General features: G+C 42.9%; 1 protein-coding gene across 2 annotated transcripts in view; it reads left to right on the top strand.

The window, feature by feature from the left end:
* IFT38 (intraflagellar transport 38) overlaps positions 1-17,540 on the top strand; it is a 56,191-nt gene that overhangs the window by 13,010 nt on the left and 25,641 nt on the right. For both annotated transcript variants that reach the window (XM_034420456.2, XM_034420458.3), the window contains exons 5-8: positions 548-643; positions 10,746-10,829; positions 11,753-11,886; positions 14,150-14,291. In XM_034420456.2, the coding sequence (XP_034276347.1) occupies positions 548-643; positions 10,746-10,829; positions 11,753-11,886; positions 14,150-14,291 (456 nt within the window). The remainder of the gene's footprint in view (positions 1-547; positions 644-10,745; positions 10,830-11,752; positions 11,887-14,149; positions 14,292-17,540) is intronic.

Below are 17,540 nucleotides of genomic sequence, written 5' to 3'. Positions count from 1 at the left end.
GAAAAATACGGTATGTGCGATGGGAACCTTTACCTTTATGTTGATCTCCTCAAGAAGAAAGTGACCAGGTTGATGGAAACATCTGGGAAAGTTATGAGAATTGGCCTTAATGTATGCAAGCATTCTTTCCCCATTGAGAAAGCCAATTGTGTTTTCTGCGAATGGTATGATGTAGACCAAATAGCATCTATGGTGACTTTCGGTAAGAAGGTGATGTGGTCCTTCTCCCATCCCCTCAATCCAGACCAAGAGCACATTCCAGCTTGGAATTTCGTGCAGCTCCTTTTCCTTCAAAATCGAAAAGGTCTGTGAGAGTAACGTAACGCCCAGCTTTAAAGCTCACCAACTCACAAAACAAATAAATTATTCAGATCCATTGAAGCCCGTGCACAAATGATTACGGTTATTAATCTGCTTGGAGAACAGGCACTTCCAAACAGACTCTCATCTCAGTATACGGCTTTAGTTAGAAGCCATTCCCTCTCCACTCCTCCCTGCTAACCCCTTTTGGAATGGTAAACTCTGATTTGTCCAAATGTCCGTTTAGATCAGCGACTTGAAGACAGCCAGGCACCTCGCTTCAGAAATCACTTTGAAAGGAGCGTCTCTGTATGATTTGTTGGGCAAAGAAGTGATGCTGAGGGTAAGTCGACAAAGAAACATTTCAACGGTCCCTTACTTGCACCCAAAAACGGGGTTTCTATTTTTAATATTTCTAGGCACGCGATGCCCAAAACGCAGCTACTTTTCAGTAATCAAATCTGTGAATATCAATTCTCCTTAATTGTTGTCCCAAAGGTGCTTTTTCCGAAAGGTCTTTTGGATTATCTTGGTGTTTTCCTTTGAAAATGTTTCGCTTCCCATCCAGGAAGCTTCTTCAATTCTTCAGGAAGACTAGGGGTGACATGATAGCAGTGTTCCAATATTTAAGAGGCTGCCACAAACCTACTTTGAACCTATTTTCCAAAGCACCAGAAGGCGGGACAAGATGGAAACTCATAAAGGAGAGAAGCAACCTAGAACTAAAGAGAAATTTCCTGACAGTGAAAACAATTAACCAGTGGAACAACTTGCCTCCAGAAGTTGTGAATGCTCCAATCCTGGAGGTTTTTAAGGAAGAGATTGGACAACCATCTCTCTGAAATGGTATACAACGGTCAGCAACCTGCAGCTCTGGAGCCGCATGTGTCTCTTTCATCCCTCTGCTGCGGCTCCCTGTCGCTGGTTGGCTCCACAATTGATAGGGCCTTCGGTTAAGACAGGTTGAGGAAAAAGATGTGCTGGGAGGAGACTCTATGGTGGTGGTGGGGGGGGGGGGGGGAAGAGACTTCCGGTCAGCAGAGGAAAAAGGATGCCGTGCTAGGAGTGGACACTATGGTGGGGGGAACTGGACTTCCGGTCGGCTCCAGAATTGAACGGGGGGCTTCCAGTTAGCACCTTTGTGGCTCTTTAAGTGTTTAAGGTTGCCGACCCCTGGTATAGAGTTTCCTGCTTAAGCTGGGGGTTGGACTAGAAGACCTCCAAGGTCCCTTCCAACTCTGTTATTCTGTTAAAGAAAAAGAACCAAGAAAATCCAGCTGCCTTTTGGAAAGAGCACCTTTGGGACTACCATGACCTGGATAATTGAGACTCTCCATTGACTCTCCTTATTGTTGTGTTGCTGTCCACCTTTTTAGCTCTGTCCATTTTCAAGCAACACGGGTTCCCTTTTGCCTTTCCTAAATTTCAACCTTTTCAATCATGCACTGAACAGTAGAGATGTATAGGCTGGGGAATTCTGGGGGGTTTGTACTCCACACATCTTAAAACCTGGCAAGGCTGAGAAACTTTGCTCTGGTGCAGTGGTGAAATGTAAATTTTTTTTTTTGCTACCGGTTCTGTGGGTGTGGCTTGGTGGGGAGATCATGTGACTGGGTGGGCGTGGTTTTTTTTTTTTTAAAGCATTTTTACTACCTATTTGCCCGGTAGTAAACAAATGCTTTAAAAAAGTAAAAAAAAGGTTCCGATGATCGCGCGGCACAGCTGTGATCGTCGGAACCATTTTTTTAACTTTTTAAAGCATTTTTATCACTACCGGTTTGCCCGAACCGGAGTGAACCGGTAGCATTTCACCGCTCTGCTCTGGTGGGAGAAGATCTTTTTCTGTCTCAAGAAAACCAGCTGTTCCTTCTGCCTCATTAGGGGTCAACAGGACCTGTTCTTTTCCTAACGATCAGTGCTTCCCCCCCACCTCCTTCCTTCTGCGTTCTGGGCAATTAATTAAAATGAAGACGTGGAACTCCTACCAAGGCAGGGATGTTCAAGCAAAGTTATTATTGCTCTCTGCTGAGCTGCTGTTACTGATCTAGTCTTCAGCAGCCTTAGGCATGGTTATATTAGCAAAAATCCATGTGGAATGAATCTTGGGGATAATCCTGTAAATATTAAAGACTTCCGACACACTCCTGTCTCATCACCCTTGTCAGGCAAGTCAGGAGGAGTTTTCCTACATTTGCATTTCCTTGAGGAATAAATAATTTTCTTTATCTGCTGTGAGGGGAGGGGAATAAATGATGTAGTTGGGGATATTTCTCATTTTATATGCAATCAACCTTGTCTTTCATCGACGCTCTCGGTCATTAAAGTCTGGGGCTCTTATTTTTGTCTCCATCAGAGCCTTTGCCTGTTGAATTGATTTCCCGCAACAAGAGACATTATGGAATAATCATGTCGTTAAATTGTCATTTTTCATCTGAGGCAGCGCAAGGGTAGAATGTTTAATGCCTAGGTTTCAGATGTTTTGAAATCCATGGAGAAGAGTTTGTGGGGCGTCTGTGGCAGGTTTTACACCAAGGTTTGATTGATTCTCGGAAGACCTTACAATGGTGGGATCACTTGACAGGAGGCTACAGCAGAGGGCCCAAAGAGCTGAATGTGGCTCCGGAGTCGCAGGTTGCTAACCCCTGGCCTTGAGGGTTTGGCTTTAAAGTAATATGAAGTCTTTGGATCTAGAAGTTCTGTTTGGTTCTCAGGCTAGTCATTCATTATGGGCTTAGGGTAGACTTGCATGGTTTGGAACTATTAGGGGACTGGAGGCTAAAACATATGAAGAACGTTTGCAGGAACTGGGTATGTCTAGTTTAATGAAAAGAAGGACTAGGGGAGACATGATAGCAGCCTTCCAACATGTCAGAGGCTGCCCCAAAGAAGAGGGAGTCATACTATTCTCCAGAGCACCTGAGGGCAGGACAAGAAGCAATGGGGGAAAACTAATCAAGGAGAGAAACAATCTAGAACTAAGGAGAAATTTCCTGACAGTGGGAACAATTAATCGGTGGAACAATTTGCCTCTAGAAGTTGTGGATGCTCCAACACTGGAAGTTTTTAAGAAGAGGTTGGATAATCATTTGTCTGAAGTGGTGTAGGGTTTCCTGCCTGGGCAGGGGGTTGGACTAGAAGACCTCCAAGGTCCCTTCCAACTGTTATTCTTAACCAGTAAATTCTAAAGGATGAGAGTTAACACTTGGGGCATAGAGTTTTTATTTTGTATTCCTAGGTCATAAGGGGAAAAATAAGTATCAATTTGATACAGATCTTACACTTCACTGGAAAGTAATTGAGATGTTTACAGTTTGCCATTCTTCCTACAGTACCGGTGCGGCATGAAATTTTAGCTATGTTTTGTGGCATTGAGAATGAAATCCACTCAAGCTTGATCTGCTTTCGAAATACAAGAGTCCTGAATTAATGAAGGAATTACAAGATATTATTCTGTGCGATGCTCCTTGTCATACAGGTCATTTTTTCCCACTAGGGAATAATTCAAGGCATTAAATATATTTTCTTTCAAGGCAGAGTGCAATGACACATTTTGTTAGTAGAAAAGAGGCAGGGGTGAAATCCAGCAGGTTCTGACAGGTTCTGGAGAACCGGTAGCGTAAAGTTTGAGCAGTTCAGAGAACCAGCAAATACCACCTCTGGCTGGCCCCAGAGTGGGATGGGAATGGAGGTTTTGCAATCTCCTTCCCCCAGGAGTGGGGAGGGAATGGGGATTTTGCAGTATCTTTCCCCCAGGAGTGGGGAGGGAATGGGAATTTTGCAGTATCTTTCCCCCAGGAGTGGGGAGGCAATGGGGATTTTGCAATCTCCTTCCCCCAGGAATGGGGTGGGAATGGGGATTTTGCAGTATCCTTCCCCTCAAGTGGGGAGGGAATGGGGATTTTGCAGTATCTTTCCCCAGGAGTGGGGAGGGAATGGGGATTTTGCAATCTCCTTCCCCCAGGAATGGGGATTTTGCAGTATCCTTCCTCCATGAGTGGGGAGGGAATGGGGATTTTGCAATTTCCTTCCCCCAGGAGTGGGGAGAGAATGGATATTTTGCAGTATCCTTCCCCTGCCACGTCCACCAAGCCACGCCCACAGAACCGGTAGTAAAAAAAATTGGATTTCACCACTGAAGAGAGGCAATCTGAGTGATTTGGGGTTGTGTGGGGGTGCAGGGAGTCACTTGCTTCAGGTACTTTCCTGATTTCGATTGCATAAATTTCTATAGTGGAAAGATTATGACCTTTCAGAGTTTTAAAATGGCCATTAAATTAGCCATTTAGGACATCAACCCCAAAACTGCTGCTCCACAGAAGTATAAGACCTTCAAAGAGGTGAATGAAATGTCAGATTCGGTTCTTAGGCCGTACGGACAAGCCTTGAAATACCATCAGTCTTCCCTCCTAGTTGTTTTCCACTCTGACGATCAATTTTATTTTTCTCCTCCAAATTGCTCCCACGTTCCCCATATAGTTTCCTTCAAACCTGGCGGGCTCCAGATGTGTTGGGAGTAGAATTCCCCGTGGCCAGGCTGGGTATCGGTTCTGCTTCTTTGGCTATTAGCTTTCTTTCCCGAATGCATAAAGACCCAATGCCATCTCTGTGAAATATTTTGAATTTATGTTAATTGCTTTAAAATGACTTTCTGCTTTAGCTCATCAGCGTTAATGCTACGTTGATGCTCCCCTGATTTCTAATGAGTGGATGTTGCAGAATAACGCAAACAGAAAGGAGCACCTAGCCTCCTTGACTTTTCTAAGTTCTACATTTAGGCAAGAAAAACAAAATGCACAGGTACAGTATAGGTGGTACCTCGCTCAATAGTAGCAACTGTGAGAGGGATCTTGGAGTCCTAGTGGACAACCATTTCGATATGAGCCAGCCGTGTGCAGCAGCTGCCAAAAAAGCCAATACAGTTCTAGGTTGCATAAACAGAGGGATAGAATCAAGATTACATGAAGTGTTAATACCACTTTATAATACCTTGGTAAGGCCACACTTGGAATTTTGGTCGCCACGATGTAAAAAAGATGTGGAGACTCTAGAAAGAGTGCAGAGAAGAGCAACAAAGATGATTAGGGGACTGGAGGCCAAAACATATGAAGAACGGTTGCAGGAACTGGGTATGTCTAGTTTAATGAAAAGAAGGACCAGGGGAGACATGATAGCAGTCTTCCAATATCTCAGGGGCTGCCACAAAGAAGAGGGAGTCAAGCTATTCTCCAAAGCACCTGAGGGGAGGACAAGAAGCAATGGGTGGAAACTCATCAAGGAAAGAAGCAACCTAGAACTAAGGAGAAATTTCCTGACAGTTAGAACAATGAATCAGTTGCCTCCAGAAGTTGTGGATGCTCCAACACTGGAAGTTTTTAAGAAGATGTTGGATAACCATTTGTTTGAAGTGGTGTAGGGTTTCCTGCCTGGGCAGGGGGTTGGACTAGAAAACCTCCAAGGTCCCTTCCAACTCTGTTATTCTATTCTATTCTATTTATTAATAGTAATAATCTATTCATATTTGAGCGTGCCTAATCCTCAATTTATAACCGTCCGTTTAATGAATATTTTGCTTAACTCTTAAACTTCAGAAATGAATGCTACTGCCAGGGTAGAGCTGCAATGTAATATTAGGGCTGCTATTCCCAACCATGATTCTGTCAGGATTTTTACTATAATTCCAATAACACTTCCTTAATTTGCTTGCAATGGGTATTTCCTGCAGATAGAAATGTTTTTCTTGCATCTGCGATACGCTAAGAAAGTAGAGAAGATTTTGCATGTTCAAAGAGTGCTCTCTGCCCACTTGTGATTTGGCCAGTCAAATTAAGATTCAGGAGCTGTAATCCTCCATTTATTGTTCCGAAATTCTCGCTGCCTGTTGCTTTGAGCTAACTTGTCTGTTGATGCTGCTCTTGAAGTGACTTTCGAAGAGAAAAATCCCTGCAGATGGAAACAGAGTTCACGACAAGAGTAAAATGAAATAATGCCTGTTACACAGTGGTGAAGTCCAAATTTTTTTACTACCGGTTCTGTGGGCGTGGCTTGGTGGGCATGGTGTGGCTTGGTGGGCGTGGTAGGGGAAGGATACTGCAAAATCTCCATTCCCACCCCACTCCAGGAGAAGGATACTGCAAAATCTCCATTCCCACCCCACTCCTGTGGGAAGGATATTGCAAAATCTTCATTCCCACCCCACTCTGGGGCCAGCCAGAGGTGGTTTTTGCCGGTTCTCCGAACTACTCAAAATTTCCGCTACCGGTTCTCCAGAACCTGTCAGAACCTGCTGGATTTCACCCCTACTCTTACAGCCGATACAAGCAACACAAAATTAACCAGTCGCTACACTTGAAGCAACGAGAGGCAGGATTTGGTTGTGCGTTCTGCACTTCATTGATGTATGTATTTATTCATCCGTCCACTTACTGATTTTTCTATGGCCATCAATTCATCATGACTCTTAGCATCCAAACGAGAGCAATCACCAAAATAATAGATATCAAAACAAACAGAGCAAATTGGCAGCCAAGGATGCTAATTCTGGATCTCGCTCCAGAATCTAGTCCACTGCCTGTGAGAGAACGGCCAGGTTTTTGGGCCTTCAAAAAAAAAAGCCAATAGGATTGGAGCCATCCAAACCACATCAGGATGGAGACCAAGCTGTTCCACAACCACAACAGTGCAAATGTTTGAAAAAGTCTTGAGGTAAACATGTTTTACTTCACATCTAACATATGGTCAACCATGTGCCAGAAGGTCTACCACGCAGAGAAGATGGCTTCTGGCAGTCCTTCCCATGTCCTCTTCTAACTGGATCGCCTCCATTTATCATTTTAATAGAGGCGACACAATCACCTATGCCAAAAGGAAATCTCTGGGATACATTTTGGATTAAAATTGGCAACTTCTTCCTTTAAGCAAAATCTGTTTGAAGGTATGGTAAGCCAGGATGGAAAGGGTAGCGGTTGGGCCGGAATCTGAAATTCAGAAAACTGTCCTTTTTTCTCTTTATTTCTGTCTCTCAAGCAGCAAGTTGGTGGGAAGGAGGCAGTTAGCTTTGATCAAAAGTCTGATTTTCAAAGGAGGTTGGAAGTTAAGCCAAGTGGACTCTGGATTGTCCACTTCTGATTCTCCAAAGCACAAGAGAACAATGCGAGAAGCAAGGATCACATGGCTTGAGTTCCTGAAAAGAGAAGGGGGCAGAGATGCTGTGAGTCCCTTGGTTTTATGCCCTCTCTGGCTTTGAACTTCCTGGGCCCCCAAAAGAGTATCCTGATTGGTTATCAGACTCCCAGGGGGTGGGGGTCTTAGCTGGCCTTGCTGGCTGATGTAATCTTCCGAGGTGCCATGTGGTGAGTTTCTGTTGCTAGATGGGTCCTATTGTGTTAGTTTCTGTTGCTAGACGGGTCCTATTGTGTTGCAGATGATGGTCCTTTGACAAAGGATTGGGTTTCTGCCTCTGGCCCATTGACAGAAGGTGGGGGGGGCAGGCAGGAAGGTGGGAGCTGCTTTGTCTTTAAAAAATGTTTCTCCATTTCTCATCCAGGGAAACATATTCTGCCTTTTTAATATTTCCCAAAATATTTCATTCTTCTAGGAAAGGGGTGGGTGCTAATTCCAATTCCTACAATTGGAAAGATGGTTTTTAATGGTGGACAGGACTACATGCAGGGGTGGGTTCTACTTATCTTTACTACCGGTTTGCATCGTGCATGTGCAGATCACCTATGATGACGTCCGGATCAGTGGGCGAAGCCTATCACCCATTTTACTTCCGGTTCTCGCGAACCGGTCCAAACCGGGGGCAACCCACCACTGACCAAATGGTATTTGGTCCTGGGCAAAAAGCACATGGTTGAGAGAGAGACAGATTTATACCCTCTGTTGGGCTTTGAATTTGATCTTGTATTCTGATTGGTTGTCAGTCTCCCATGGGACCATGGAGGGACAACTCTGTAGGTTGTCTCTTGAGTCCCAAGCTTGGTTGACTCTTGCTGGGTGATGATGTAATGAAGGGGCTTTGGGCAATTCCTATTATGGCTCTGCTTGAAGGAGGTATTTATTTATTTATTTATTTATTTACTTACTTACTTACTTACTTACTTACTTACTTACTTACTTACTTACTTACTTACTGGTTCGATTTATATGCCGCCCTTCTCCGGAGACTCAGGGCAGCTTACAATGCGTTGAGCAATAGCCTTCATACTTTTGTATATACCTGCTTAGTAGGGCTTTCGCCCCCCCCAAACGGTGTTCTTTTTTATACAGTCAGCTTATTGCCCCCACAATCCGAGTCCTCATTTTACCTACCTCAGAAGGATGGGAGGCTGAGTCAACCTTGAGCCTGGTGAGATTTGAACTCGCAGTAATTGCAGGCAGCTGGCAGCTAAGTGCTACTTAACAGCACTTTAGTCTGCTGCGCCATCAAGGTAGATCTTTGTTATGTAGAACAGACTGGCCCAGGACTTAATGGCCCATTGACAGAGGTGTGTGGGGGATGAGTTTCTGCCTCCCTTTTAGGGGATCCTAAAATATCTCATTTTCCTAGGAGAGGGGTGGGTGCTAACTTCCTACGTTACATTTCATAATTTTATCGAGAGCAAAGGCTGCTCTTTGCAAACATGCATGCAAGCTGTCTTTTGGTCTTCACCTGCCGAGCACTAAGCAGATTTTTCCCCTGCATTCAACAAACATATGATCTTTTGTGATCCAGTCAACCCATCTAACAATCTTGGAGGTCTCTTTGTCACTGTTAAACATATTATAGCAGAAAACATTCCTTCAGGATGTTTCCCTGTCTCTCTTCATATGCTGAATTTCTCCCCTTAGTAAATCCCTGCCAGGAATTGAATGAAATGCCAAAGCTTTCAGCTGCTGTGCCATAGAAACAGCATTGAGCCTTCAGAATGAGTAATGGACCACAGCCGTTTCTTTGACAAATAGCTTAGTTTTATGTTCAGAAATCAAAAAAAAAAAAAAAATCGGGAATGGAAGACGGTTTCATTGCGAGAGCTGAGTACATTCAAGATTTCAGAATTAAAACCTGATAACGTCTAATTACAGATTAACAGAGTTGGAAGGGACCTTGTAGGTCATCTAGTCCACCCCTCCACCCCCCCAAGCAGGAGACTCTACACCATTTCTGACAGATGGCAGTCCAATCTCTTCTTGAAAGCCTTCAGTGATGAAGCTCCCACAACTTCCGAAGGCAACTTGTGTTCCATCGGTTGATTGCTCTCACTGTCAGAAAAATTCTCCTTATTTCCAGGTTGAATCTCTCCTTGTTCAGTTTTCCTTATCTGGCCTTTGGGTGTCTTGGAAAATAGCTTGACCCCCTCCTCTCTGTGGCAGCCGCTCAAATATTGGAAGATGCTATCCTGTCTCCTCTGGTCCTTCTCTTCACTAGACTAGCCAGCCTAGTTCCTGCAACCGTTCTTCATATGTTAATTGTGTCTTTGCTTATTAAAACTGTTCAAACGCAGAGGCTGTCTCTTTCTCATCAGCAGAAGGTCACCTGCTTTCCACCTCATGCTATGTTATACAGGTAGTCCTCGACTTACGACCACAATTGAACCCAAAATTTCTGTTGCTAAGCAAGACAGTTGTTAAGTGAATTTTGCCCCGTTTTACGACCTTTCTTACCCCAGTCGTTCACTTCGCAAGTTAGTCACACCATTGCAAAGTGAATCTGGCTTCCCCCCACCCTCCCCCTTGACTTGGTTTGTCAGTAAGTCGCAAACGGGGATCACGTGACCTCAGGAGGCTTCAACCGTCATAAATATGAAACCAGTTGCCAAGCGTCTGAATTTTGATTACGTGACCACGGGGATGCTGCAACGGTCGTAAGTGTGAAAAACAGTCATACATCACTTTCTTCAGTGCCGTTGTAACTTTTTAACATTCACAATCACAAATGAACTGTTATAAGTCAAAGACTACCCATAATGCTTCTTATAATGATGGAATGGCAACTATTATCGCTTTGTTCAGTAAACCACGGTTAGTAAAACTGTGACTTAATTAAGATGCATTCCCAACCGGTGACTTCTAAAATGATTCTTGCTGTGACACATGAGCCTCCTCTGAAAGCCAGGGGAGTGTATATGTTACGCTTGGCCCATCTTATTTTAATAAAGCATCATTTAAATCGATGTTGACGGGCTGGATTTTTTTTAACTGTTAACAAAGAGATTACACCAAAGAGGGTTGCCAACTTTGAAGATGTACGATAGCAATTAAAGCGAGTTCTCGGCGCTTCGCCGTACGTTTCCTCCTTCGGAAGACTTCCTCCTTCATTTGGGGATCGATTCGCCTCCTAAATCCTGAGTTGCTGCCAAGAAAGAACAAAAAAACATATTTAATGTCCGTAACTGTGTCTTTCTGGTTTTTGTCCTTGTTTGCTCTTTTGTTTCATTTTGTTTCTTTTTCTTGTTTTCCCCTCTCAGGAACTGAGAACAGAAGCAATCGGAAGACCTCTGGAGATCAACGAAACCGAGAAAGTGATGCGCATTGCCATCAAAGATATTTTGGTAAGGATGAGGGGGTTTTCAACGCAACGGCTTTGTTAGTCAGTAAGTTGCCTATTTTTTGCTGTATAGATCTGTCATGGCGAACCTATGGCATGCATGCCAGAGGTGGCACGCAGAGCCCTCTCTGTGGGCATGCATGCTGTCACCAGCTGCTCTTCTGGTTTCCGGTGCGCACATGCACACGGTTGGTCTTCACAACCATGCGACTAACTCAGGGGTCAGCAACCTACGGCTCTGGAGCTGCATGTGGCTCTTTCACCCCTCTGCTGCGGCTCCCTGTCACTCAAAATATGCGTCACAACCGCCAATGTGCGACACCTGCCGGCATGCAATTTATTGAGCTTTTCGACCCCCAGTAGGTCAACCATGGATAAATCCAAGAAAAGAAAAGTTTCAGAAGAAAACAGAACGTTTAATCCAACTACATATGCTAGTTTTGTGGCCGCTCAGGAAATAGTCAGGCACGGGAAGGGTTTTGTGGCTCCCGGTGTTTTCTTTTCTGTGGGAAATGGGTCCAAATGGCTCTGAGTGTTTAAGGTTGCAGACCCCTGGACTAACTTAACAAGTGCAGGGATTCACTTAGCAACCGTGGCAAGGATGGTTGTAAAATGGGGCAAGATTCACTGAACAAGTGTCTCGCTCAGGAACAGAAATTTTGGGCTCAGTTGTGGCCGTAAATCGAGGACTACCTGTATTTGGACTTTTTTAAAGATGGTTTCCCCATATCTTCCTTCTCGAATTTACCTCAAGGAGCTTTTTCGTCTTTGTCTTTCTTACTCTTACCCACCTCACGTCCACCTATAAGTAGAGTCACAGGTGTCACTCTGTGTGGCCTGCAATAGAATTGGCAGCTCACCTCAGTTGCTTGTGATTCCTTCATACACACCCTCTTTTTTCCCCCTTTTTTCCCCCTTTTTTTGCAGGAGCAAGTCCAGAAAACCAACGACATGCTCAACAACGTGGCCGCTGATGAAGCCAGTTTGGAGGCCAAGATCGAAAAGAGGAAATCCGAGCTGGAGAGAAACCACAAGCGGCTGCAAACCCTGCAGAGCGTTCGGTAGGTGAGGAGCTGAGGAACCGTCGGTCCCTCCCAAGAGTTAATTGAAGGTTCATTGTCCTGCAGTGAGGTGGTAGCAGTTTGACCTCCCAGGGCTGCTGTAATGCCCGGCTTCCCCGATTCCTTCTAAGGTGCTCTCTGCAACGATGGGATGTTTTTTAATCATCCTTTTGCCTGGTCATGATAGATAGATAGAGAGATGGATGGATGGATGGATGGATGGATGGATGGATGGAGATGATAGATAGATAGAGGGAGGGAGGGAGATAGATAAATGGAGGGAGGGAGGGAGGGATAGATAGATGATATGGATGGATGGATGGATGGATGGAGATGATGGATAGAGGGAGGGAGGGAGATAGATGGAGGGAGGGAGGGATAGATAGATGATAGATGGATGGATGGATGGAGATGATGGATGGATGGATGGATGGATGGATGGAGATAGATAGATAGATAGATAGATAGATAGATAGATAGATGATGGAAGGAAGGAAGGAAGGATGGATGGATGGATAGATAGATGGAGATGATAGATAGATGGAGGGAGATAGAGGGAGGGAGGGATAGATGATGGATGGATGGATGGAGATAGATGATATAGATAGACAGATAGATGATAGATAGATGATAGATAGATAGATAGATAGATAGATAGATAGATAGATAGATAGATAGATAGACGGAGACAGGAAGACAGATAGATAGGATAGATAGATATAGATAGGTGTGTATATGCATGTATGTATGTGTGTGTATAGCATATGTATAAGTGTGTGCATGAATGTGAATGGGTGTATATATATATTTTCTTTTGAGAGTGGGCATCAGTATGAATCTGCTAGGATGCTCACAATAAAATATAACAATAAAGGTTATCTCATCTCACTTTATCTCATCTTATCTCTTATCTCTTGTTTTATCTTTTATCTTATCCTATCCTATCCTATCCTATCCTATCCTACCCTACCCTACCCTACCCTCTTTCCAGATGAACAAGCGTAGGCTACTCTAAGATTTACTCAATCATTTTGGCTTAAGCTTTCCATGGTAATGACTTTTAAACCCACCACAAATTATATATTTTTTATAAAAAAAAACATGGGATCTTTTCAGCAGGCAATTTCTTTTCAGCAGCTGATGGTACCCTGCAAACTCATTGAGGCTTCAGCTACAGACTTCATAACCCCCAGGAACTCCAGTCATGTTTCCTGCCCTTGGGACAGATCAGCCCTGATGTTGGGCAGTGAAGAATTGATGGGTGCTTGTCATCCAGGCTATATATTTTGAGGAGTCCTTGTTCTCTGAGTTGGTTGTTTTCTTGCAGAGGTTTCATTGCCCAAACTAGGTAACATCATCAGTGCTTCAGGTCAGGGGTTCCCAACCCCCAGGCCATGTCCTGGTTCTGGGACATGGCCTGTTTGGAATCAGGCCACACATGAAGTGGATGAGCACATGTATGTATTGTGGTCCACCAGGAGAGCTGGTGGCAGACTCAGACACTGAGGAGGTTGGGGAGGAACAAGGGCCAGTCCTGGAGTCTGGGGAAGGCTCTGATGAGGGCTCTGCATCGGAGGCAGAGGGGGGGCCAGGGCCATCTGACAGTTATCAGCTGTCTTCGGAGTCAGACATCAGTGGGGCAGAAGAACAGCTGGAGCCTGCACAAAGCTGCCAGGAGAAGGGAACAGCTAAGGAACAAGGGTCGACTCAGGAGTAAAGCCACAGGTCAACAGTGAATGGCCCCTCCCAGAGGGAATAAATAGGAGCAAAAGGGGAATGGAGTTTGTAGGAGACAATTAGTTCGCTTAATTGGTTCCTGATTCTCTGAGATTCCTTGCCAAGTTTTGAAGATATCGGCCTGGCAGCTCTCCAAGCCAGATAAGGTCTGTGACTGTGAATTCTCCCTTGAAAGACTTTGCTGGATGTGAATGAGAGGAATTCACAGTCACTTAATAAAAAGGGGTTTTTGTCAGGACAAGGAGTCTGCTTCCTGCTCTTGGGAAGCCTAGGTCAGAACAGTATGCAGCTCTGCTTGCACACATGCCTGCCACTCACACAGAACCCTCCCCTCCCCCCCCCCACTGGTCCGCCAAGCCAGAAATGTTGGGGACCGCAGCTCTAGGTAACATCCCAGCACCAATGATGTTACCTTGTTTGGGGTAATGAAACATCTCCCAGCTAGTTATAACCAATAAATCATGATTAAATAAACCATGGCTTACTGCGATGTACGAACCCAGCATTATTGTTTTGTCCTTACCAGCCCAGCCTTTATGGATGAATATGAGAAAATTGAGGAGGAGTTGCAGAAACAATACAGCTGTTTTGTGGAGAAGTTTCGTAACTTGACACACCTGGAACAGCAGCTGGATGACCAGCACCGCATGGAGCAGGAGAGATTTGAGGTGAGCGTTTCTAAATACGGCTGTACTCGAACTGCTTCAGTCAGAATTTCTACCGTGCGTCTCCCTAAGCACCATTCTGTTATCTGCTGTTTGATCCTAATTATTGGATATGCTCAGTGCTGGAGCTTGATTCTGTATTCTGTAATCCTCAGGGTACTGATTTTCATCTTTTCAGAAAACTGCCCTCTTTTCAAAGCATAGCCAAAGAGCCATAAAAATAAAATTATACGATACCTTTAAAAATCCCCACTTGGGTGATGAGAGACACTGTGAATAAATGGAAATATAGTAGAGTCATTTGTAATTGTGAGCCCTGTTTTTCCCAGCAATTATAGTAAAGTACATTGACCCATGCGCTGGACTCTAGTTGTGTAATTCATCTTTTTTTATTTTTTTTAAAAAAATGGCCTACAGATATTTTAAGGAATTATAGAAATGCTTTGGGAATAGGTAGGTTACCGTAATTATTTTACCTGTCCAAGCCAGTAACTTAACTTTCTGCAGTGAGATACCGTAACAGTAACAGAGTTGGAAGGGACCTTGGAGGTCATCTAGTCCAACCCCCTGCTCACACAGGAGACCTATACTAGGGATTTGAACCGCCGAACTGCCGACCTTTCTGATCAACGTTCAGTGTCTTAGCCCCTGAGCCACCTAGTCAGGGTAATACATCTTTGGCACATTAAACTTTGCCTAGTTGCATTTAAAAAAAACCCTACATTCACAGCAATATCGAATAGAATAGAATTTTTTATTGACCAGGTGAGATTAGACACACAAGGAATTTGTCTTGGTGCATATGCTCTCAGTGTACATAAGAAGAAAAAAATACATCTGTCAAGAATCATAAGGTGGTGAGCCTCGGTGGTGCAGCGGACTAAAGTGCTGTTAAGTGCTAGCACTTAGCTACCAGCTGCCTGCAATTAGTGCAAGTTCGAATCTCACCAGGCTCAAGGTTGACTCAGCCTTCCATCCTTTCGAGGTAGGTAAATTGAGGACCCGGATTGTGGGGGCAATAAGCTGACTTTGTATAAAAAAGAACACCGCTTAGAGGGGGCCGAAAGCCCTACTAAGCAGGTATATACAAAAAAAAAAAAGTATGCAGGCTATTGCTGTAATGCATTGTAAGCTGCCCTGAGTCTACAGAGAAGGGCGGCATATAAATTGGACTAAATAAATAAATAAATAAATAAATAAATAAATAAATAAATAAATAAATAAATAAATAATAAAGTACAACACTTAATGATAGTCATAGGGTACAAATAAGCAATCAAATCATACTAGGAAACAATCAATATAAATCGTAAGGTTACAGCAACAAGGTTACAGTCATAAGTGGAAGGAGATGGGTGATGGGAACGATGAGAAGATTAATAGTAATGCAGACTTAGTAAATAGTTTGACAGTGTTGAGGGGATGATTTGTTTAGCAGAGTGATGGCATTTGGGGAAAAACTGTCCTTGTGTCTAGTTGTTCTGGTGTGCAGTGCTCTGTAGCGTTGTTTTGAGGGTAGGAGTTGAAACAATTTAGGTCCAGGATGCGAGGGGTCTGTAAATATTTTTCCAGCCCTCTTTTTGACTCGTGCAGTATACAGGTCCTCAGTGGAAGGCAGGTTGGTAGCCATTGTTTTTTCTGCAGTTCTAATTATATTCTAAATATATAATAATATATTCCTTTATAAACTAAGGAAACTACTACTCTTAATCTTACACGAGTGTACATTTACTTTCAGCTTTCCACGTGGGAATCATAGATAGAAAACCACACACGGGCACAAAATACAGACTTTTAATGTATTTATATTGTATTCTTATATAAACAGATGTCCTTAATTCTTATTATAATGAGTTGGTCTATAATATGCTTGTTTTCTTTAGTTGAGTTTAGTTGAGTTAAATTGACTTTACCTATTCTGTTCTTGTGGTTTTCTTCTACATTAGTTGTAACTTTATAAATCAATACATTTATAGAATAAATCAATACATTTATAGAAGAATTTTGCAATTAAAAGTTCAGGTGTCTTCTTCAAAGAACTTAAAGGCACTTTGGAATCTTCATCCCAGAATGTCTTTAAAATGTGGTTAGATGGCCATCTGTTTGAAAAAAATAGCTTTTTTCTTTTCTTTTCGCTGTACTAATTGCTTACCTTTTCAGCATATTTTCCAGAATTTTTTTACTGCCAATGTTGGGAAGTCATTTATTCCAGCCCTTTTTGGAACTGCACTACAGTCTTTTCTAATCATTATCTCCTTCTTCATATTAACAAAGAAATTAGAAATTAAATTGCAATCTTTGTAATGAACATTTACTTCTGATTTGCCTTTTCTTTTTTTCTTTTTTTTTTTTTTTGCCGGTTTAGCAAACACTTTAGTAAACCTGGTGCAAAGAAAATAATATCCTCTGGCCTCTAATTTCTTGAGAGGATCAAGATACTTGGTTATGTGTTTGTTTTCCTGGAGTGTTTCAAAGAATTTTGCTTTTTTTTTTAATCCTTGCCTGGGGGAGAAATGAATGTTTAAAATGTGATCTACTTCTAATCTCTAAAACGCTTGGCAAACACAATGCTTTGTGTTCTTGGCTCTTATACCACAACTGGCGATAATGGACAGATTACATTTTTAATTGGAAAAGAAAATCAAAGATAGAGCAGATATTTTGTCATCGGAGACCCTCTGGATTACATACAACAAGCTTTTGAAAAGTTTCTCTTCCCATTTGTAAAAGACAATGAAAAGAAATTGCATTCAGTATTTTAAGTATGTAATCACGCCTATTCTTTTTTTGTTCTCTGTAGATTTTTTTTTTAAAAAAAACCAATGGTACAGAATAGGACTGCAGTGATTCATTTAACAACTGTGGCAAGAAAGGTCATAAAATGGAGCAGAACTCTCTTAACAATTGTCTCGCTTAGCAAAAGAAATGTTGGGCTCAATTGTGGTTATAAATCAAGGACTATTTAGAGAATTTACATGGCCACCCACTCACTCTCAGAGACTTACAGAAAATGATATGTATATTGTATGATATATATGTTATCATGATATATGATATAAGTTAAGAAGGTATTTCTCGGAGTCTTCAGATATGACATCAACAGATGCCCCATAATGTTGCATTGAAGGCGCTAATGCTCAGCTCCATCCAGTTGTCCCAATTCTACCCCAAATTAAAAAATTACAGGATTGTAAAAAGGGAGTTGCATTGAGGGCTCTGAGTTAGAACCAGGGGTTGGCCTCAAAAATTTTA

Source organism: Pantherophis guttatus, chromosome 14 (assembly GCF_059756535.1).
Source record: "Pantherophis guttatus breed Tessera chromosome 14, ASM5975653v1, whole genome shotgun sequence".
NCBI classification, from domain to species: domain Eukaryota; kingdom Metazoa; phylum Chordata; class Lepidosauria; order Squamata; family Colubridae; genus Pantherophis; species Pantherophis guttatus.
The sequence above is the reverse complement of the archived record's forward strand: the minus strand, read 5'-3'. Positions and strand labels throughout refer to the sequence as shown.